The sequence below is a fragment of the Aethalodelphis obliquidens genome, unplaced genomic scaffold (genome assembly GCF_003676395.1).
Source record: "Aethalodelphis obliquidens isolate GAN/ISIS:26980383/991018 unplaced genomic scaffold, ASM367639v1 scaffold5, whole genome shotgun sequence".
Lineage (NCBI taxonomy): Eukaryota > Metazoa > Chordata > Mammalia > Artiodactyla > Delphinidae > Aethalodelphis > Aethalodelphis obliquidens.
This window is the reverse complement of record NW_020837949.1, coordinates 79,656,165-79,679,294: the sequence shown is the minus strand read 5'-3', so window position 1 is coordinate 79,679,294 and position 23,130 is coordinate 79,656,165. Positions and strand designations below refer to the sequence as shown.

The window sequence follows — 23,130 nt, the reverse complement described above, 5'->3', positions numbered from 1 at the left end:
GGGAGATGCAAGAGGGAAGAGATATGGGGATATGTGTATACATAGAGCTGATTCACTTTGTTATACAGCAGAAACTAACACACCATTGTAAAACAATTATACTCCAATAAAGATGTTAAATTGAAAAAAATGTGTAGTTGTATGCTTATTTCTGAGAAAAATATTAAGCTATTTAGTAACATATTAAGATTTAATAAAATAGATTCAAATGATTCTTCCTAAAGTACATGCGTAGATTACATATATAACACATATATACATATGTGTTTAAATATCACTGAATTTTCTCATTTATGCATTATTTTCTTCATTTGAATAGATAGGAGTTGGAATTAATTATCCATTTAATATTTTACATGTAGTCCAAATACAACCTAGAATGACCTCCAAAATTATTACATAAGAATAAAATTACAGGCCTAGACCCCTTGCATGAGAATTTTGTTTGTCGTCTTAGATTGAGGCAGTGAGTGGGAAGATCCATAATTTAAGCACTTTAAAAAAGAAAAAAAAGCAATGTTATTTTTCAGGAACACGTTTTCCCTGATGAACACATTTTCCTTGTATTTTCCTAAGTACATTTAGCATTCAACTCTATTACACTGACTTTTATTTTTTTGTATATATTGCAGTCTTCTCTATGTACAGAATTATGGTACTTGAGCCTTTCTAGTCTGTGTATATGAAACAAATCTTCAAAATTTTCAGAAACCAAGATTCATATTTTTTACTTACTAACCAAAAGCAGAAAGCACAGAATTCTTTTCTTTCCAATACTCCACTGCCATTTATTGACCTGAAGACCAGTCAGAGAGAGGCAGTGATGAATTGAGACCCGCTTGAAACCTTCCCATGGTGTCATATCTTGAGGCCTTCTCTAGTACCAAGACACTTGTGTACTGCCAAGCTTAGTTCTGCCCCTTTCTCAGATTTTGAAACTTTTAGCCTTCCATGTTGAAGGAAAACGAAAGGTTTTTAAAAACTAGCATTGGGGTTATGAACTGAATTCTTGGTTAAATATAAGACTGTACAAAGAAAGGAGGCAATATTAAGTTTTTGCCTAATGTCTCCCAAGTCATTTATATTAATGGGCCAAAGTAAAACAACAGATGAATAATCTTTAATCATTTATACAATGTTTGGGTCCAAATGGATTGCTAGTCTGAGTGTTCCAAGCACTGTAAACAAGATTAAATCCATAAATTCACTGGGTCTGGAGATAAAAACTGGATAGTCCCACATACATGGGAATCCTTTTCACTTCAGAAAACCTCATCATTTTCCATCCTATACAATTATGCTGCCTTTAGATACCATGGCTATATATAACTTGAATACTAACCCTGGGTCATTTTACCAATAAATAGAAGTTTATGCTAAAGGATGTTCAAATTTTTTTTTTATCAAGAGAGCTATAACGTTTCAATGTAATATATCAAATGTAGACAAGCAGTATTCTGTTTAAGTGTATAGGTAGAAAGAGAATTCTGTAGTGACGTACAATTTTAAAATATTAAACTAAAAAAGGAGAATGTACATTTCAAAATATTTATTATATTTCAGGATAAATTTTAATTCCATTCAACTAACACACTTTGAAAGACAAGAATGAGTGGAGAGACAAAATGATGTAGCAATAAAGAAACGTAAACAGTATACTATAACGATATGAATGACGCAAATGACAAATAAATGAATAAATAAAATAATATAAATATATAAACAAAGTAAAAAATCACACAAACTGAAAGGTGCTAAGGGAGATGAATACTTAAAATAATAAAAAGGCAGCATCCTAAAGGTGTCACAGGGAAGAAGCATTCTGTGCAGTGTTTAGGAGCCCAGCCTTTATAGGCAGAACAGGACTATAATCTTAGCTTTGCTGCTTCCCAGCCATGTGATCTTGGGCACAACAAATTTAGTTTCCCCCTCTTTAAAACAGATATAACCAACCAAGCCAACGTTCCTATAATAGGTAAGTGGTAGACAAAATATTCTTGCCAAAAAATCATGTGTCAAAGTTAATAGTAATAATGCAAGACATACACAAACACATTAATAAAGAAAACTGACACAAAACTGGCCAAAAAAGTTTGACATTACCAGGAAAACCATTTGATATCTGTCTTACATATGTTATTGCTAATAACAAACCTTGACTAAACACATAATGTGCTTAGGCTACTTATAGCAAGTCATCCTAAGACACTATCACAAACTTCTAGAATTTTTGGCAAATAAATATTCCAGTACTTCACACATTTTCAATGAATTGAAATAAACACTTAAAATCGTCTTTGGAGCTGTCTTATTTAATAGTAAAAGACAAAAAAGTCACATAACATTTGGGGAAACTTGATTTTTCTGCCATGGAAACAATATGGTGACAAATTAAACTACATTTCTTTGTCAGCCAATATTGCTGGAAAGAAAGAAAGAACTGTGGAAGGTTCGGGGGAAAATCATTAGAACAAAGTAAGTAGCAAAAGGTTTGGTAATAATAAAATCAACATGCAGATATTTCTAACATGCTCAGTTTATAATATTCACTAGTTCTGTTTCAATAATAAAATACTTAAAGGATTACTACTGTGAGCCACCAAATGGCTCAATATTCAGTGATTTGTTTAAAAAGGTATATATATATATTTAAATGAAAAAACTGTATATTAAATTCTGAGGAGTGGCTCTTTTAATTGGAATTAGTTTTTTAAAAAGGTGAAGTTACATAGATAGCAGTGCATGTGAAATTCATTTACTGCATCTGTTACAAGTAAGCCGGTAATGAAGATGGATAATTGGAAATCATCATGTAATTATGCTACATAAAATGACATATCATTTAAAAAAGTTGTCATGTCTGCCTTTTCAGACAAACTTTAAACAGAATACTTTAATCTTTTTATAAACATTGCAGATGAAGAACTGCAGTGGGTTTTAAAGTCATTTGTTAAAAAACATATTTTAAAACACCACATTTTCTGATAGTTAGCAAGAGGAAATGATTGGTATCACGTTAGAGTAACATTTATTTCTGGAATTTCCACAAGTTAAAAAAAACAGTTTTCAATTCCAAACTTAGAAAACAGGTAGCAAGATTTGGCAAGTACAACCTTTGATACACTTCTCTCATTTCTGGTATATCCTGTGGATTAGCTTTTTTGTTATGGAGCGTCATTAAAACTAAAAGTCAAAACATCAAAATAAACTTAAGCTCAATTTCAAAGAACTCTATCATAAAATTTTAGAACAAGATTTTCAAACACTGAAGCACAGTCAATCAAAGCTCTCTCTAAAATGCTATTATTAATCATATTTTACTGTGACCAAATGTATATATTTAAATAAATATAATAAAAATGGTGATTTTAGCTTATTTCACTGACTTACACATTTCTGTGAATGTTTATATTGCAAATAATATGTTAGTAATAGTGCATAGATTTAATTTAGAAATAAATATATATACACATATTGAACTCGTTAAAAGAAAAAGTAGTGGTAAAAGGAAATTATTAAAAATGACACATTTGTAAAATAAAATAAAGTACATTAACAAAATATTTGGATACTTCTTGTTTAGATTATATTTAACAAACAACAGAGGATCATTAGAAATATCTGAGTGATAGAGTTAAATTATCTGAACTCTGGAAAATAATTATCTGATAACTATATACTGGAGAAGGGAAAAAGAGAAGGCCTAGTGACTAGTAATTAGATTACCCAAATCGTTGGTAAAAGGTCACGAAGGCCGTTAGGATACTGTCCTTAGGAATAGGAGCTAAGCAGAAACTGCTTCTATAGAGAGTTGGATATGATTTGAACACACTGAGTTCCAGTTTACAGTGAGTTTCTGAAGTGGAATGATCTACTCAGTATTTGAAAATGTAGGTCTAACACTCAAGAGGGGCAGAAGGTGCACAAGGAGAGTTAGGAAATGTTCATGTGGCTCCCCTAAGAGGAAAGAAGACAGAGTTCAAAGAAGAACCGATCGGAAAAGAGAAAGTAATAGAGATAATCAAAGTAGAACTCATAAGGGGTGATCAGAAAGACAAGAATAGAACAAAAAGGGAAGAGTCATGAAGCTTCACAAAGAGAGAAATGGTAAAAAGCATCAAGTTCTGCAAGGTGGTTAACTGGGAGAAGCAGCAGGTGGTGGTGGCGGGGTAGCTAGATCCAGCCATTAGAATGGAGAATACATAGGCATCTGCTTTCTCTGAGTTGGATAAACTCATATAACAAAGGAAGATCAGGATTTATTTAATGAGTGAGGTCTTATATACCAGAGACAGTCTAGTAACCATGTGTTAAAACTGTAAACAATACAACAACCGAACCAGGGTTGGGATGGACTAAAAGTTCTAATTAGAATTCTAATATTAAGTTTTAATACCAATGAATCATTTCGTTTTCCTGCAAGTCATTGCTGCCATCTGTGAATTAAAATTATTCAGCCTGATATAAGATTTCTTGAAGCTCTAAAGAGTTCAGAGTTCCTCTAGAAATGGTATTATTGCCCGTGCAAATATAGGTTAAGATGAGGTACCCTTAAAAGTTTCCACTAAAGAAAAAGAAAATATATAAAGAATAATATATATTCCAGATGATGCTTGGATAATAAATAACCCTCCAATATTAAACACACTGAATAAAACTGAACAAAATATATTAAACTGATTTCACACTAAATACTAAAATAAACTTTAAAAAAAAGTTTCTCCTGAATTTTAGCCATACTTCTTTTTTTAAAATCACAATTATTTAATCATTTTATGGTTGACCACACCTTAAAAAGCTTTCAAGCGAGAAGAAACTTGAGTCTTGCTTAACCAAGTGGCTAAGTAAACAGAAATTCCAAGACAAACATTATTTTATGTTAAAGGAGGATACTGATTTTATGTTCATAGTGGAAGGAAAAAGCAATCATTTAAAATTATAAGAGGGCTTCCCTGGTGGTGCAGTGGATAGAACTCCACGGTCCCAATGCAGGGGGCCCGGTTTCGATCCCTGGTCAGGGAACAGATCCCACACGCATGCTGCAACTAAGAGTTCACATAACACAACTAAGGAGCCCACCTGCTGCAACTGAGGAGCCTGCCTGCCACAGCTAACACTCAGCACAACCAAATAAATAAATATTAAAATAAAATAAAATAAAATTATATGAAACCCTTCTTTATCACTCCATAGATTTTTATAAATTATTTGATCAGCATAAAAGCTAATAAATGTTATATCTATGCTTTATTTAAATTAATTAAGCTGTCAGAAAGCCGAAGTCCATCATTTTAGCAAACAACTGTTACATTTTTCTGAAAACGCTACTAATTGAAGGCTTTCACTTACAAAATTACCATTAAGCACTCAGTGTACTTAGGTGGACATTAGTAAATTATAGGGGTAAATCTGCAAAGTTAGGAAAAAAACATAACTTACTGTTTTTTCCTTCCTAGGTTCCATCTGATCAGGCTTTGCCGAGCATGTTGCCTGTAGCTGTTCTTTTATTTTTTGAGTCATTCCATCATCTTTCTTAGACAAACTCTGAGGTGTACCAGATGGTAAATCTTCCATCTTGGTCAGTGGTTGTTTCTTTTCTTGCACTGCCTCTGGAGCCACTCTGCCTTCAGGTTTTTCTTTAGCAATCTGTACTTGAGTTTTAAGTAAGTCATATTTCTGTTCCTCCTCTAGAGCTGATGTTTTTGCTCCTGGGGGTAACTTTTTGTCTTCAAGAGCTGGCCTTTTGTCTTTAAGGGTTGGCTTTGTTTCTTCAAGAGGCGGCTTTTTTTCTTCTACGAGTGGCTTTTTGTCGTCAGGGGTTGGCTTCTTTTCTTGAGGGGCTGAAGTTTTGTCTTTCTCTAGTTTACTCTCCTCCTGGATTTGATCTGTGGTTCCCTTAGGGGGAATTTTTTCAACTAAAGGTGTTTCTTTCACTTCTTCTGGAATGATTTTTTCACCTTCTGTTTTTTCTTCTTGTTCCCTCTTTTTCACTTTTACTTGGGCAGGCATTGCTAGTTTCTGAGACGGTTGTTCTGTAGGGACAGGCATAGGAGAGGCCTTTGGTCCTGTCTGTGTAGGTGGCATTTTGCCCATGTCTCCAAGCTGTCCTGATATTGCTCTCTGGGTTTGGCAATTTAAACAAAGCCATTCCTGAATCTGCAGATAAAACAGAAATTAAAAGATTAACTATATTATATACATCTGTTCTGGTGCATTTACCAAGGTTAGCACTTGGCAATTTCTAGCTGCTCTTTTGTATATGGAGAAGGTGGGTCATTGTTTTCTGGATCAATGAAACGGTGACTTAAAGAAGATTGCAAAAAGACTTTGAAATCTAAAAACAGGAGTCCTTAGAGATCAGCAATTAACTCACCTCACCATAAAAAAAAAAAAAGCATCAAAGATAGACCCAGGGGAATATCAATTTTTTGGTTAAAAAAAATCTGAATTTGTTCCAAATACAACTATTTTTAAGCCTCGTGCCTTCAAAATTGTGTTTCCATTCAAAAACTATTAAATTTCATAGTAATTTTAACAGCCAGTTAATCGTAAGTTTTTTTTAGGACTTAGCCTATAATCTCCTGTCTCTTGACTTGGATCAAATGTAGTTCTATCCACCAGAGCAGAACTTTTACAAGGCACACGTAGAGTTTTCAAGAATCACTTGTGCATAATTCTCCATCTAATTAAGATTAAAAAATAATGCCATTCTTAATAAGTCACATTTCTCATGCAATTGTGTCAAGAAGCATTCACAGGTTAAAATTGTCTGATACTCTTTTTCCCCAAAGTTTTCTCAATTGCTAATTAAAACACTTCCTTATACCTCTAAGTGTAATCTATGGGCCACCTGCACCAAATCACCTGCGGTTGTCCCTAGACATGCAAATTCTAGGAGCTACACCAAAACAAGTTTATCAGAATCCTGGGATAGGAGAAGGAGGATCTGCCTTTTTAATAACCTGTTGGTTAATTTTTTTGCAAACTAAAGACTGAGAACAACCCTCTCATAATACATATAAATAATCACATGGGAGAGAGATTGTTAGACCAGTAATATTGCAGAATTCCCCCCTTATTGTTGTACGTTGTGCTTTTTCTTACATCATACCTATTAAAATGTAAGAAATAAAGACTATACATGTAGCTTCTAATTGTTACCATTTAATGAGTACCTATTCTCTAAAGCGCATAGGTGGAGAGTCATGCAAATAATATCGTGTTTGTATGTTGTATTGTCTTCTGAGAAGTTCAATTTCAAACTGCTTTTCATATTGGATCATTCTTTCCAGTACCACAACTTTAATTATTTAGAGACAAAAATCATTTATTGTTCTAGAATATTATTGACCATCTGAGATTCATTTCTTACTTCAGCTTTCCATTTCTTTAAAGACATAAAAAATGTTGCTTAATACTAATGACTGTTTTGCAATCTGTAAGCTGTTATAATTCTTACTTGGTGATCTAAAAGAGTAAAGATCCAAGTCAGTTATTTAATTTCAGTAAAATGTTGTCTATAAAACATTAGTATGTATTACGGGTTCATTTGCTTTTTGTGTTATGATCATCCAATACCAATTCTGTTCTTGATTTCATGTCTAAGCAGCAAAAAAGTGAACTGTGGCTTCTCTATATAGTAACTTTATACAGAGTCTTGGGAAAGAAACTGATTTGATCCCTAAGTCAAATTCTAAAAGCTCCAGCCCTTGTGCTGAATAGTCCCTAGAGGAGGTACTTCCATAATACCTACAGAAAATCAATCTTAACCTGTCCTGTGGTTTTAAAAAACATTACTTGGTGGGGCCACATCTTAGGATATTTTCATTCAGAGACTGACATTTTAAAAAACAAAAACAGACACAAATAGCTGTGTCATTGTGCTGTTTTGTCACATGGACTCTAAAAACCAAATGCAGATGTGTGCTATGCATTCCTGTCAGGGCAGGTCTGAATGTAAATAAGTTAGGAAGTTTTTAATATACCAGAAATAAAGGTTTCATCCCACTGGAAATTCTTGTCAATTATAAAAATGTGATTACTTTATCTGAGTTTTAGGGACAAATTATACTTAAAAGGTGTCGCCTCTTGCTACTTATAGCATATGATGCCACAATGGTACACAGCTCTTGTTAAAAGGAAAATGTGTTGAGAAAATAAATGTAGTGATTATTTCAAGGTAGTATACTCATTATTTTCATACATTTGAAAATTTAGGTAAGAGGATAAAGAGTATACTCTATTTAATCTACTATGTCACATAAAATGCTCCATTTTCCTGATTTAAAATAATGCTTGATAAACCTACAAGCAGTGATAACCCACTCACTACTAAAAGCAAACAGAAGGCAATAGCGTCAGTCTAAGAGAAAAAGGACCTTACGTTGAGAGCCTCATTGGCTAGTTCAAATTCGTGTTTTGCTTAAATTTGCATCCTGATTCAGTTAAACGTAGTATCTTTTTTTTTTTTGGCCACGCCCTGCAGCTTGTGTGATCTTAGTTCCCCAACGAGAGATGGAACCCAGGGCCCTGTCAGTGAAAGCGAGGAGTCCTAACCACTGGACTGCCAGGGAATTCCCTAAACCTATTCTCTTTAGTCAGTACTATCCTGTAATTATTTTTAACATGATGTTGCTACACGTGGTCACTTGGTTACATGACTGATTTGTGTTTTGAAGAAGATTATAAGACCAAGCTTAATTTTTTTTTGACTTTACACTTTGTCACCAAAATTAATTTGGAAACTGATGTTACCATCATGTCAAATAATTATAACAGCATTCACTTATGCATCTATTCTGTATATCTCTAGTCTATTTATAGCTATGGATTACATATACTCTTGGGAAATTATACGTGCAAGGCTTATTTGATCAGGAACTCATACTCGAGTAGAAGAAAGATGACATGGGTTAAAAATAAGTATAATATGCAGGGGAAAAATTAAGGAAGATGCAATGGATTTAAAAGGATTATCTGATGAATCCATTTAGAACATAAGGAATTTGATAAATTGTAAAGCACACAAGAGTATTTTTTCACCAATTAGAAATACTGAATTGGTGGTCTCATATGTGTGTCTCTTCTTTCTGCAGCCCTAGAACCAAAATTAGACCACCAACAAATTCAGCAAGTAGAGGAAATTATAAAATCAAAAAGGACTGAAAGGGAAAAAACACTATAGTAGCATCAAAATTTTGTATTTCTTTAAACATATAAAATTAAATTTTGTTTATTAAGAGAAAAGACAAGAAAAGGCAGAGGCTAGGGTAAAATCCAAAGTAGGAAGGAGAAAAGTAAAATTGATCAAATTTTGACAAAGTGGAGAAAGTAAAAATGAATTTTCAAGAAAGTTCATTCAGGACAATATAGGCCATCACCATTATCACATCATCATTAATTATAGACACAATTACTAGAAAAATTTTCTTCACAAAAGACAATTTGGGAAATACTCTATAACCACATAAGATGATGTAAAAACCTGTGGTTCACAATTTTTTTTGCCTTTTTTATCAAAAATAATCCCAAAGATTTTTGTATCACTGTTCAGGAGCCTAACTTAAGAAGTATTATATTTATGGGTCCAAAGAAATGTATCTCCACTCTTAGTTCCTCAATAGCCACGATACTATTAGACAGAACATTATTAAATAGTCATAATGCTCCTAGTTCAGCAGCAATCTGGAGAATTAAGCAAGATTTCTTAAATTCTATTAAAATTCAATGCATAATATATCACTGCCATATATGACTTTTACTAGCTGAAAACTCTTTCTATAATAGTTACAGTTGTGACACACATGACTATTCATATTTTGCCTTAAGGTTAAATATAAAGTGAGTTACAGTTTTATCTTTGAAGCATTGCCTTATAAAGACAGTGAGACAATCAGAAAATGAATATATATTATATATAATGTACTGTATATTACATATATAAACTGAAGGCATTTCTATTATATTACTGAGTTTATTACATAGAAAAATAGAAAACACAGATCTTATGGAGGCTTTTTTAAAAACATACTAGTCATTATTATGGATGCTCTCAGGCCATTTCCATTTGTTTTTCTGTGTTTTAAAATATATTTTATTCTCAGTATACTGTAAATATCTCCTAATGGTATAAACATATTAAAAGTTTACATTTCATCTATATTATTATTAAATGTTTTAAATAAATTCAGAAGAGTCTATACTATGAGACCAATCACATTTTTTAGTACTTTAATGTTAATATCCAGGATATCAAAATTCATCTCCAAGTAGGAACAATTCTGATAAAGTGTATAAAAAATAACTCCATGTTGATCATAACGTATTAGAATATATCCAGTTGCCAGCTAGTACACGTTAATAATGTATTTATTTTAACATCAAATCACCAGGGCTTCAAAACAACACTCCAAAAATCCATTAATCTTAAGAGCAGAGTAGGAAATGAAGGCAGTAAAAACCCCCCAAAACGGATGCTGCTGTGCTACTCAGCATTTTTCGATCAATAAGTAATTTTCTTTATATAACATTTCAGCTGTAACTATAGCAACAATACCATTAAGGAAAATCTCAGAACTTCAGGCCCGTCTATTTATTTTTCTAAAAATCTTTTCTGAAGCATGATAATAAGACCTGCAGCAGGTTTAAAATCTGCCATTAGACTATAAATGGTAGAGAAGTGATGGTCCCAAAACCTACACAAGCATTCATATTTGTGTCTGAGAAATCTTAATAGTATCTCAACATGAATTTTCATTAAAAGACCAACTGGACTGATTTGGAAGCTCATATACTTTCCATCAACAGAAGTATTTAAGTAGAGACTGGGTGGCCCCTACTTAAAATTCTGTAAAGGAAAACCAAGCAATCAAGGGGACTGGTACTATAATACCATTGAGTTTCCTGCCTACCATGAAGCTTTTGAGTCAACAATAAATATTTTACACACATTTTTGTCTGTTTATTTGCTTATCATTCAGAACGTTATTTTTTTTTTAAGCTAAAAAATAATTACACTAATAATCTGCTTAGACGTCACTGTTTTACTTACTGACACATTCAAAAACTGGGAAGCAATGTTATCTGCAACTTGTCACTTGTATCTATGCCCCCTATAGTCTCGGCATTAGGGTTGTTCTATTTCTCTAAGGCCCACACACTCTTCAACTTGACATTCTGAAAATCAGATTTTTTGCTTGTTAAATTCCTAAATTTATTTCCTTTGGTCATTTGTAAAAGGGAAAAGGATTGAGTTCACAGCTGATACACTTTTTTTTTCAGATTACACAATTGTTCAGACTACACAATCAGGATACTAAAAATCTGTGATCATTTATGAGACTACATTTTACACGTGAATGCAGTAATGTGTGATACTTCTATTACTGTGTCCCTCCTAAAGCTGAATGGGATTATTTTTGTTCCTTTTATAATCACTGAAACAAGAATAACTCATATCTAATATATATAATTGACTGACTGAGGCTCTTCCTTATTTACTTCATATGTAGATGTAAGAATTCTATTAGAATATATTAGAACATTAACATTGATATGAAAACTAAGAAAAAACCAAGTAGGCAATTTAAACCTCAATTTCCAGCGGAGTTAGTGAATGTGAAGGGTAACATATCAATAAGGAAACCTAACAGAATATTCGTACTTTTAGGAACCTTCACTGGGGTTATCATTCTTAGGTCTAAATTGATCATTGGTCATGTCCCTATTCATCTCTTCTTTTATGTTTATTTCTGTAAGACCTCCAAACCCTTATCTATCACATGAAGTCTGTTTCACTCATTTGATGTAAGTTTCTATATAACATGTGTTTCTGCATAATGTAAAACTACATAAACATTTCCATAAATAGCAAGATGCCAACTAAATATACAAACCATCATGTATATTACACCAGGGATTAATATTACTGCATACTGCTCATTGACATTTTTCTACGTCCAGTTTTCTTTGAAGAAAACCAGGATCATTTTTCTAGTCACTTTCTCATCACAACTAATAAGTATTTTCCTAAACTAAGAAAGTAAACGCTGGGGCTTCCCTGGTGACGCAGTGGTTAAGAATCCACTTGCCAATGCAGGGTACACGGGTTCGAGCCCTGGTCCGGGAAGATCCCACATGCCACGGAGCAACTAAGCCGGTGCACCACAACTGCTGAGCCTGTGCTCTAGAGCCCGTGAACCACAACTACTGAGCCCGTGTTCCACAACGACTGAAGCCCGCGCGCCTGGAGCCCGCACTCCCCAACAAGAGAAGCCACCGCAATGAGAGGCCCTCGCACCGCAACAAAGAGTAGCGCCCACTCGCCGCAACTAGAGAAAGCCTGCGTGCAGCAATGAAGACCCAACGCAGCCAAAAATAAATAAATAAATAAATAAAATAAATTTATAAAAAAAAAAAGTAAACTGTTTGATGTTTTAAATACCATTACATAAATAATATATAAATACACAGAAGCATTCATTAAAATACTTCTGAATAATTACGTTAACACAATTTTGACAGAACTTGTTGAGGAAAATCAGGGGCTTAGTTTTCTTTTGGAAATATAGATACCTGAAAATGAATACTTATATTTATGTAAATATGTATGTTTATTTGCATGGATGAGAACTAAATAGGGTTAATTTCCCTACAATGTCTTCTTTCCTTCCTTCCTTTCTACCTTCTTTCCTCCCACCCTCTCTCCCTTCCTTCCTCTCTCTCTTTCTATCTGGATAGACGGCAGCAGGAACAGAGAACAGCTCACTAAAACTGTTTTGACTGAAGTAATCTACCTGATTTGGGTTCAGTCAGAAGCACTATGATAACTGATCGCCTACCAGTGTGTATAAAGGACAACTCCAAGGACACAGATGATTTCTCACTGGTAACCAATGATGCACTAAACTTAAGGGTAATCATATGTACTTATTATGTTGACTTTAGCTAACTTGGCTCTAAGCAAAAATTGAAGTCTCAAAGGTAAGACATCTGTGGATTCACGACATTTCTATTTGTGATTAATTGTTCTAGTGTACTACACTTTGGGCTGATATTTATATGTTTAACATAAAAAATAAGCAACAGTTTAAAAATGTATTGTTTATGTTATATGAATATCAACTTCAAGTTTTTATATAATCAGTTCTCATCCCTCTGCTTTTATAGACTTGTATTTTATTATCTCCTATTACATGAGGTATATATTTTGCATGTGTGAATAATTACATCAAAGAAAAAATACCTTTTTAGTCTTAGTCACTAGTCAGCACTTCAGGCAATGTGTGACTGAATTTTAAAATAAGATTTATTCTGAAGATTTTAATACACTTCATCACAGATGTTAAAATTACGAAGTTATATGCATTTGGAAGACAGATTATTTAAAGCACATTACAGCTGAATAAAATTTACCGAACATTTTACAGGATAAATAAAAACCAATCCCAATTTTAAATTTAAGCATCATTGTGAATATAATACTCAAAGACAGAATAATCTCACAGACTAGGGAGCCTGAAATATATCGGAAAGGGGCTTGCACAACTGGATGACAGAGAATGAATGCAAGGTGACTGGGGAGACTGTCTGGGTGTTAAGCCCTCCTACAATGCAGTAGAACATCGTGCAGTACTGGAGGTTCTTTGTACCTGGAAGAATCAATGTGTTGATTCGGCAAGGTGTAAACTTGTCTAAGCTGAACTATGTTTCCTAGGATTCCCTTCCCTAAACGTTTCCCATTATAGTTTAGCCCCAGAGACCTTTTGTGTGAGATGTGGAGGCCAGAAGTGAAGCAGCAGCCACCTTACTCTTTGGATGCTCAGAAAGTTTGGGTACAATCCCCAGGTGCTGTTGAAGTTCATCCACACTGTTGCTTATTGTTTGGCTTGGGGCAGCAGGCAGGCATGCAGCTGCTCTACTTTCCTCTGAATTCTCCTTCAGCATCTTCATCAGCTTTTAGGCTGGAGGCAGTGAAAACAGACACGTGTTCTGGTCTGTCCCCATGGCTTCCAGCTTGTCCTTGCTCTCAACTACTCTAAATTCATCGTCCTTCCCTCTACCAGCCCTTTGGACTGCAAGCTCCAGAGGCCTTTCAGCACCTTCCCTGCTCCCACCAATGTGTAAGGACAAATTCCTAAAATAAATCCCTGCTATATACATTCTATACTTGCTAATAGTTTTGCTTTTCTAATTAAAGTCGACGTGATACAGTCACACTGAGTCTGTCGTTATTCAAGATATGATGACTTTTTATCATTAATGTTGGTGTATGTTCAAAGTAATTCTGATAGACTATTTCTGATTTTAAGTTGCATGGCAAAGAAAGTACACTTCACTGGAATTCAACAGAAATAGTGACTGTCTTTTGAGTCTGTCAGTGTGACATGTATAAATGAGTCATTTGAAAGGTTTTAGTTTTTGAAACTGTTATGGTAAAATATTAAAAACAGTCATCAAAAATAATTTGTGACATACACATACAATGAAAAAATTTTAAAGGGTTGAACACCCATGTACCCACTATCCACTTAAGAAATAGAACACTGTCAATACCATTAGAGACAATCAGGTGCCCTCTGCAATACCATCCTAGTCTATACTCACCACCAAAACCTGCTATATTAACTGCTGTATTATTAGACCTTTGTTTTTTGTTGTGGTTTTAACATTATACATATACTTTTAATATACTGTTTGCTTCTGGACATTTAAAAACTATATATAAATAGTTTTGTGCTATCCTTTTTTCTTCTTTTTATTCTTTTCAGTGAACACTATCTTGGTACAAAAATCATCTATGAAGTAAGTGTGGAGCATAAAGAATAACTTTAGGGCTTCCGTGGTGGCGCAGTGGTTGAGAGTCCACCTGCCGATGTAGGGGACACGGGTTCATGCCCTGGTCCGGGTAGATCCCATATGCTGCGGAGCGGCTGTGCCCGTGAGCCATGGCCGCTGGGCCTGCACGTCCAGAGCCTGTGCTCCGCAATGGGAGAGGCCACAACAGGGAGAGGACCACGTACCGCAAAAAAAAAAAAAAAAAAAGAAAGAAAAATTTTATAGTGAACACCTGCAAGCCACTGATCCAATTAAAGAAATAGAACATTATCATTATATTTAAAGCGTCTTTCAGACTCACTCCTTTATCTTCTCCTTTGAGTTAATTACTATCCTAACTTTTGTGTCTATAATTATGACATTTTGGGGTATATTTTTACCCTATGTGTTTGGATCCCTAATAATATACTGTTTGCTATTGACAATTTTGAAAGATGGTCACTACATTTCTTTTTTATTTTGATTCCCTACGATTTTAGAGTTAAAATTAAAGTGTCGTTATCTATCTATCTATTTATCTATCTCTTTCAAAATCAAAGTATTTCCTCAAATCCAAGCTATGGTGCCATTAGCAAGTTCTGATGATGATAAACATTATGTATAAGACCATAGCTAGATGTAGGCATTGCTACAAACTAGAGAGTGCATGACTTACCTGAACTCATTTAACTACATTTTTTAAAATATTAGAGACCCAACAAAACACATCTGTGTCAAACTCAGGTTAGGAGCTACCAGTGTACACTCCCTTCACTGTAAGGTCTTCACCAAGTTTTTAATTAAAAACTTGGTGAAGACCTTACAATCTGAGTTATCTCAGATTACTCAATTATTAAGAGGCTAATTTTTAAAAGAGACAGTATAATTATTCAAATATTAAAAAATATGGATAGAGTTTAACTGCAGGGCAAGAATAGAGACGCACATGTAGAGAAAAAACGTGTGGGATGAATGGGGAGTGTGGGATTGACATATATACACTACCATGTGTAAAACAGATAGCTACTGAGAACCTGCTATATAGCACAAAGAGCTCAACTTGGTGCTCTGTGGTGACCTAGATGGGTGGGATGGGGGGGGGAGGGAGGTCCAAGAGGGAGGAGTACATGTATACATATAGCTGATTCACTTCGTTGTACAGCAGAAACTAACACAACATTGTAAAGCAACTATACCCCAAGTAAAAAGATTCTGAATACTCAATTTTTAAACAGTTTTTACTTTACACTTAATAACTAACCAATATTGAGAAATCTCAGTGAGACTCTGAAGTAGTGTTATTAAATTCATTCATAGGGTATTTATCACATTTCCTATAATATGCATTTTATTCTGAGTATTAAATGTTTGATCTTTGCTCTTAGAACCAAAGTGATTATATAAGAACCAACAAAAACACAATAAATATATATTCATAAATTACGTGTAAATAATACATACTATAGTATACTATAATATAAATTCATATATATACCTCCTCATTCAGTCAAATGATGTAATTAAGGTAAAAATGATAAAATCAGGATTAGGAAGGTAGCAACCAAATTGGTCAAGTCAAGCAAACCTAAATGCAGTAGAATTTACTGTGGGCTATATGACAGGCCAGACAGATTCAGAAAACAGAAAAAATTGACCAAAGCTTAAAGGACAGGACACGCACACACACAATGTACATCCTTCTTAGCTGGAATATTACAAAAAAGTAGATAGCTACATGGATAATGAAAACAATATATAATTCATAATTCATATATGGAAGACAATTATCCATTATATAGCCTAGGCTAAAATTAGTAAAAAATAGTAAAAAATTAGTAAAAAATTAGTATAAAATATTATTCATTTGCTTCACTATCTGGTACTCAAACACTATGCCAATAATGTGTATTATATATTCAAGACATTCATAGTTCAATCTTTTGTTTAGTATTATATTGCTGCCAGCAAATAGGCAGATGTAGCCCGTCTAAGCCTGAAGACTCATTAGTTACTCGTGGAATCTATGAAAGAAGAGATATTTCAAGTAGGTTTAACTTCCACATGTGTTGTTTGTCTCTGGTCTTAGAGCCAGTAAGGATGGGATGTGGTGATGAGGGATTGAGATTGGCAGACTAGACAGTATGAAAAGTCAAATTGGCAAAGATATTATTAAATATTACGTATCAAAAACACTACCATTATCCTGTTCATTTGTGCATTGCATATGCTACTAATTGTAGAACTATACTATAGTTTAATGGATACATAATAACAGAAAGTAAATACCAGCTTTTTAATAACCAGGTATTAAATAAAGGGTATAAATTCAATTGATGTTTTTCTTTTTTTTTTCTTTTTTTTTTTACTGCTAAAGAACAAGCGAATTTACTGATGGATCCTACCAGATTCCAGGTCTCAGCCTCACAACCAGCATCGACTAGAAAGACCACTGAAATAATCTGAGGACTGAGCCCAGTCTGTATACCTTAGCCATCTCGAGGAGCCTACAACACCCCAGTCAATTCTTGTTATCTAGACTCTCATTCTCCATCTCATCAAATTTGCTCAGTGTTTCCCAGACAATGAGAATGTGACAACAGGGATAAGCCAGGGTGAAGGGAGGGGCAGACAAAGAAAAAAGGGAAAAGGTCTCACCAGAAACACATGGGATGTTTAGTTTTCACACCTATTCATATTGCTGTCAGGATCAATGTCAGAGTGGTGTTGTCAGGAACATGTGGTGTTCTAAGGCCCTTCGAACATACCAGAGGCAGAACTGCTCTAAGGGGAAGTTAGCGATGAGCCTCACTGCCTAAAATGTTCAGCTGAATCAAATGAACATTTCTGAGTCAGAAAGTGGCATGATTGAGTATGTCATCTTGGAAAGAATCTGGTAAATCTACCCTGAAAAAAAACAAGAACAACACTGCTTTCTGAGTCTTTAAGTATGCATAGTGCTCTTGGCTAAAAAAAGAACTATAAGACAGAATTCTCATTTTTAACAGATAACTGATTTCCATTTAGCATGTAACTTCCTCCCTAGGCTATATGCATTTATTTGAAGAGGACAAGTTTTCCCTGAAGGAATGACAGTGCAAGGCAGAGATTACAAGCTTGCACAGATGACTAGGGTGGCAACAGAAGAAACTGAATGAGGGAACTGACAAAGTAAAGAAAAACTATTCTAATTTACAAGTATCCTAATGATTTAAAAATGGAAGGAACACAAGTTTGGGGAGCCAGTCAGTACGCCTAACTCTTTTAATCCTTGTAACAAACCTAGGAAAGAGTTTCTTTAAATATGTTCGTTATACAGATGAAGAAATCGAAGCACAGAAAGAAGTAATATCCTTCTCAATATCTAAAGCTAGAAGTGGCAGATGTCAGAGATGAGGCCATAGCTGTAGATTTCGATCTTAAAAAATATAAGGGATACTTAAACCTGAGTTAGAGGTGGGATTTCCCAGGGATGATGTGGAAAAGAAGAAAACAGAGGGCAGATTCTTGGAGAAGAGCTCCATTTAGACAAGAAGAAAAAACAGCAAAGCATACTAAAACAGGATCATACAAGAAAGTGGGAGGAAAACCAGCAGTGTTTAGTAAACTCAAGCAAAGAAAGGTAAGGACTTCAAGGAAGTGATAGGCAACACTGCCAAGTATTGCACTGAGGTTAAATAACATAGATCTCAAAAAGGTTGGCAGACATGTCTTTTTTTATCATTGAACCAAGTACCCTATTTATATATAAACATATATATATAGATTTCTTAATTGTTTGCTTTGTTCCTCTCATCTTTGCAATAATTGTTTTGATTTTTCTCAAGTGGTCAGCATAACTGACTGTGAACAATTGTTTTACCAGTGATTAAATATGTACTTCTACCTGAAAACAGTGAGTTATGATGTATATTGCATTGTTTCATGTTTATGTGATAAGTTTAAGAATTTAAAAACACAAATGAAAAAACTCTAGAATTAAATTCACGTTCTAAGTTAGAATATTTCTTTAAACAACATTAGATTTTGAAGTAGAAATGTATTTGTGGGTATCATTTTTTCCTTATAGAGCATTAAATAATTAGACTTTATGTGAACTAGTTACCACAGAATGAAACTCAATACTTCTTCATTTCTTCTCTCCCAGTTTTTAAAATGGAAAAATTGGTTAAGATGTAAATATAAGAATATTCTATATGTTTTGTATATTAATGCATTCACTGAAACTACTGTGATAACCTTTATTCCTGGAGAAGTTATCATACTGTATAATTCATTCAATTAATTTCTCATTCCACATATTTTCACCAGATACTATTGGGCTCTGTCAAGATAGAGATTAAACACACAGTTATTTAATAGGATGAGCCCAAGGTCTAGCAGAAAAAAACCCCACAAACTTACTATCCTTATGATAAATGTCAGTAGAAAGTGCTCTGAAAGCACGATAAAGATGCAACTAATGTAGAATAGAAGACAATGAGAGTCAGGGAAGGCTTTTCAGAAGAAGTGACAACTGGGATCAACTGTGAAGAACTAGTGTTAGCCAGACAAAGGAGAGCATGATAGGCTGAGGGGCAAGTTTGACAGGGAATTTATTATGACCAAAGGGAAATGTGCATGGAAAAGGAGAGTGACTAAAACACAGCAAATTCTCAATAAATGGGAGTTTTGCTTTCCTGCATTTCCATAAATTGTTTTATACCATATTATATGTCTTATACCCATATTATAGGTACCCCTTTGCATTGAAGACCAAGCTAAAAAAATATTTCAAACTTCAGGTATTAAAGCTTCATTGATTTTTTTAGAAGGAAAGAAAAACTTGATATTTAGCTTTAAATGTATGTTATATAATTATTAAAGTGGACTGGCTATTTAGCATTGAGATCCATATTATAAAAGTAATACTAACCAATATATAGCTTCCCATAAATTAAGGCACACAACATTTTGGTTGTGTTTTAATACTACTGATATACTGATACAATCTATGCTAAATAAAAAATTTTGTATATTTTGGAGATTAATCCTTTGCCAGTTGCTTCATTTGCAAATATTTTCTCCCATTCTGAGGGTTGTCTTTTCTTCTTGTTTATGGTTTCCTTTACTGTGCAAAAGCTTTTAAGTTTCACTAGGTCCCATTTATTTATTTTTGTTTTTATTTCCATTTCTCTAGGGAGTGGGTCAAAAAGGATCTTGCTGTGATTTATGTCAAAGAGAGGTCTTCCTATAGGGTCAGGACAGGAATAAAGACGCAGACACAGAGAATGGACTTGAGGACACAGGGAGGGGGAAGGGTAAGCTGGGACAAGTGAGAGAGTGGCATTGACATATATACACTACCAAATGTAAAATAGGTAGTGGGAAGCAGCTGCATAGCACAGGGAGATCAGCTCAGTGCTTTGTGACCACCTAGAGGGGTGGGATAGGGAGGGTGGGAGGGAGATGCAAGAGGGAGGGGGTATGGGGATATATGTATACATACAGCTAATTCACTTTGTTATACAGCAGAAACTAACACAACACTGTAAAGCAATTACACTCCAATAAAGATGTTAAAAAATTTTAATGAAATAATAAAATTTTAAATGTAATTTTATTATTTAGGAGACTTTTAAAACCTAATCTTTCTATATTTTCATTTTCTTCTTGCAAAACTAGGGCAATCATATTCATACCTATGCTATTTAATTTCCTGATTTAGTCTGGAGAAGAGTGATGTGAAAGTTACTTGGTAATTTATAAGCTGTCTATAAACTTTAGCTGTCCTAAAGTTACTTTTGCTGTTATTTTTAAAACACGCTCTTAAATCAAGTTATACATATTCTTTATTGACATCAGTCTCAGAGAATCTCCTGACTTTTATAAGAAAATATTATTTGTTAATCATAATGTAATTTTATACTCATTTTATACTGTCAATTTTTAAAGGCAATCCTAAAACTACTAAACTATATATGAAATGTAAATAGGACTTTGTCTAGTTTTTAAAACTATCTTTCTATAACAGTCAACAGAAGAATAGGACTTAAAAAAGATATCTCTATATATTCTCACTGGTTTTACAGAATTAAATATATTTCATATCAGTAATATTCTAGCTCATATTTAGCTTATTAAATGCTTATTTCACATTCTGTTTGATTCTATTTGATTTCTTAGAAATTAGGATTAGGAAAAAGAAATGCTATATATATTAACATTTTGCTAAATAATATATAACATATCATTAGCATAAATACTGAAGATCTAACTAAACACTAAATTTTAGTACACGGTGCCAAACTTTAAAATATATATTTACATTAGCATACATACATATTATGTAATTATTTAAAACAACTATAGTTAATAAAATGTAATTTACATTGCAAGTGTGAATGAGGTCTTGGGCAAAAGAGCAAACTGAAGGAAACAGTACTGCTAAAGATATAATCAATCCTTATTTCAGAAGAATCATTTTTCCAAATGCCTTTGGGTAATATGTTCTTTTAGTTTCTGCATAAAAAGTCAAGGTAACCTTACCTCATTAGTCAGAAAAACAGCTAAAGATGATATCTGCCTAGACTGAATAGGACTACTTTAAAACACAAATCTATTTTAGCAGCTACTAGGAAAATAAAATTTAAAAAACTGACACCTTGAGATTAAGCACGTTTCAGTTTCATTTGGTGTTCTATAACGATTTAGGTACGTGAAAAAAGAAAGTTTTTCTAATAATCGCTCAACATCTACAATCATGATATATATTTATGACTATAACAAATATAAAACATTTAGTTGTGTGAAGAAATTAATCTCAGTACTAACACTACCTCAGGCCATATCAAAGGTTGATTTTCTAACATGAAAATTTCCTTTCTCTTTCTGAGGGTTACTTAATTTTGTGGTGTCCTTTTCAAATATTAAGATTCCAAGAAATACATTTGTTTTACTCATTTAATCAATATCTCTCATTAACAATTATTATCTTGAACAAAACAGACTTTAATTCTCTTATGGTAATGTCAAAACTGTCCATTCTCCTTAATTTATTCCAAATGCGGGGTACAGATGTGTTGCAGAAATCATGAGACAGGTGTGCATTAAAAAACAAAAAATAAAATAAAATCCGTATTGTAGTCAAGGGCTTAGGTATGGAGATCTTGAGCCTAACTCCAGAAACACTGTCAATATTGTAACAACCGTGAACAACAAAAATGCATCATCTACCTACCATGTGGTAAGGCCCCTCCTGTGACCTTAAACCTGTTTGTTTGTTATTTTGTTTTTCCAGCCTGCTACCAAAGTTCTTGCTCACGTAGCTACATTTAGCCCTGTGTATTTTCTTCTCTATTTGAATACAACATAATATTTTGGACCCTTCATCCCTGAGAAAGCTTTCAGTAAGGTCTATGCATGCTTCTTGCTTCATCTGAAGCTGTTCTGGGAGTCTAATTATCAGAACAGGTGTTATTTTAAATGATAAATTTACTTATATTTTAATTTGAAAAATATCCTTGAGCAGAGAACGTGTATCAAATTGAAATATTCTTAGAATGTTGTATAAAATCAAGTGTGAAGCTGAAAGTACTTTCTATTGATAAAGTTGGAGGAATATTACAATAATTTATTGTTACCACCTGAACTTTCCTAAACCTGGAGCTTCTCCCTATATAAACTGACTGAAACTATTTAGTCCAACTAATGTTGCTAGGAGACCAGAAATGGATCCTCACAGAGAGCAGTTACTGACCCATTACATAACCGTATGTCCTAAAACGTCCTCGATAAAGGCTGATGGTATAGTGACAAAAGTTCAAATTATGAAAAACAGTTATAATTGTTATGAAAGCAATTGCCTGGAGGTAGAGCAGGTAAGAGTACAGTGCCCAGGCAGATGGCTTTCTGATGTTCTGTTTCAGTCCTAGAGTCCATTTAAAAGGATGAGAAAAAGGGCTTTCCCGGTGGTGCAGTGGTTGAGAGTCCACCTGCCGATGCAGGGGACACGGGTTTGTGCCGTGGTCCAGGAGGATCCCACATGCCGTGGAGCGGCTGGGCCCGTGAGCCATGGCCAGTGAGCCTGCGCGGCTGAGCCTGCGCTCCACAACGGGAGAGGCCCCAACAATAAGAGGCCCGCACACTGCAAAAAATGAGAGGCCCGCGTACCGCAAAAAAAAAAAAAAAAAAAATCAGGAAGAGTCAATAGACTGAATATTCTTCAAGCAAACCTCCATGATGTTTATTTTGACCAAGATTTAGAAAAATCTGACCTGAGGCTAATTCAGCATTATACTGTGTCAAGCCCCTTCAGTGTAGTTATTTCACATAGCCCAA

General features: G+C 34.0%; 1 protein-coding gene across 1 annotated transcript in view; it reads right to left on the bottom strand.

Annotated features, from left to right (window-relative positions):
• The window catches only part of PCLO (piccolo presynaptic cytomatrix protein), a 283,296-nt gene that overhangs the window by 123,947 nt on the left and 136,219 nt on the right, over positions 1-23,130 (bottom strand). Inside the window, 1 exon segment of the mRNA XM_027102797.1 lies at positions 5,440-6,156. Within this exon segment, the coding sequence (XP_026958598.1) occupies positions 5,440-6,156 (717 nt within the window).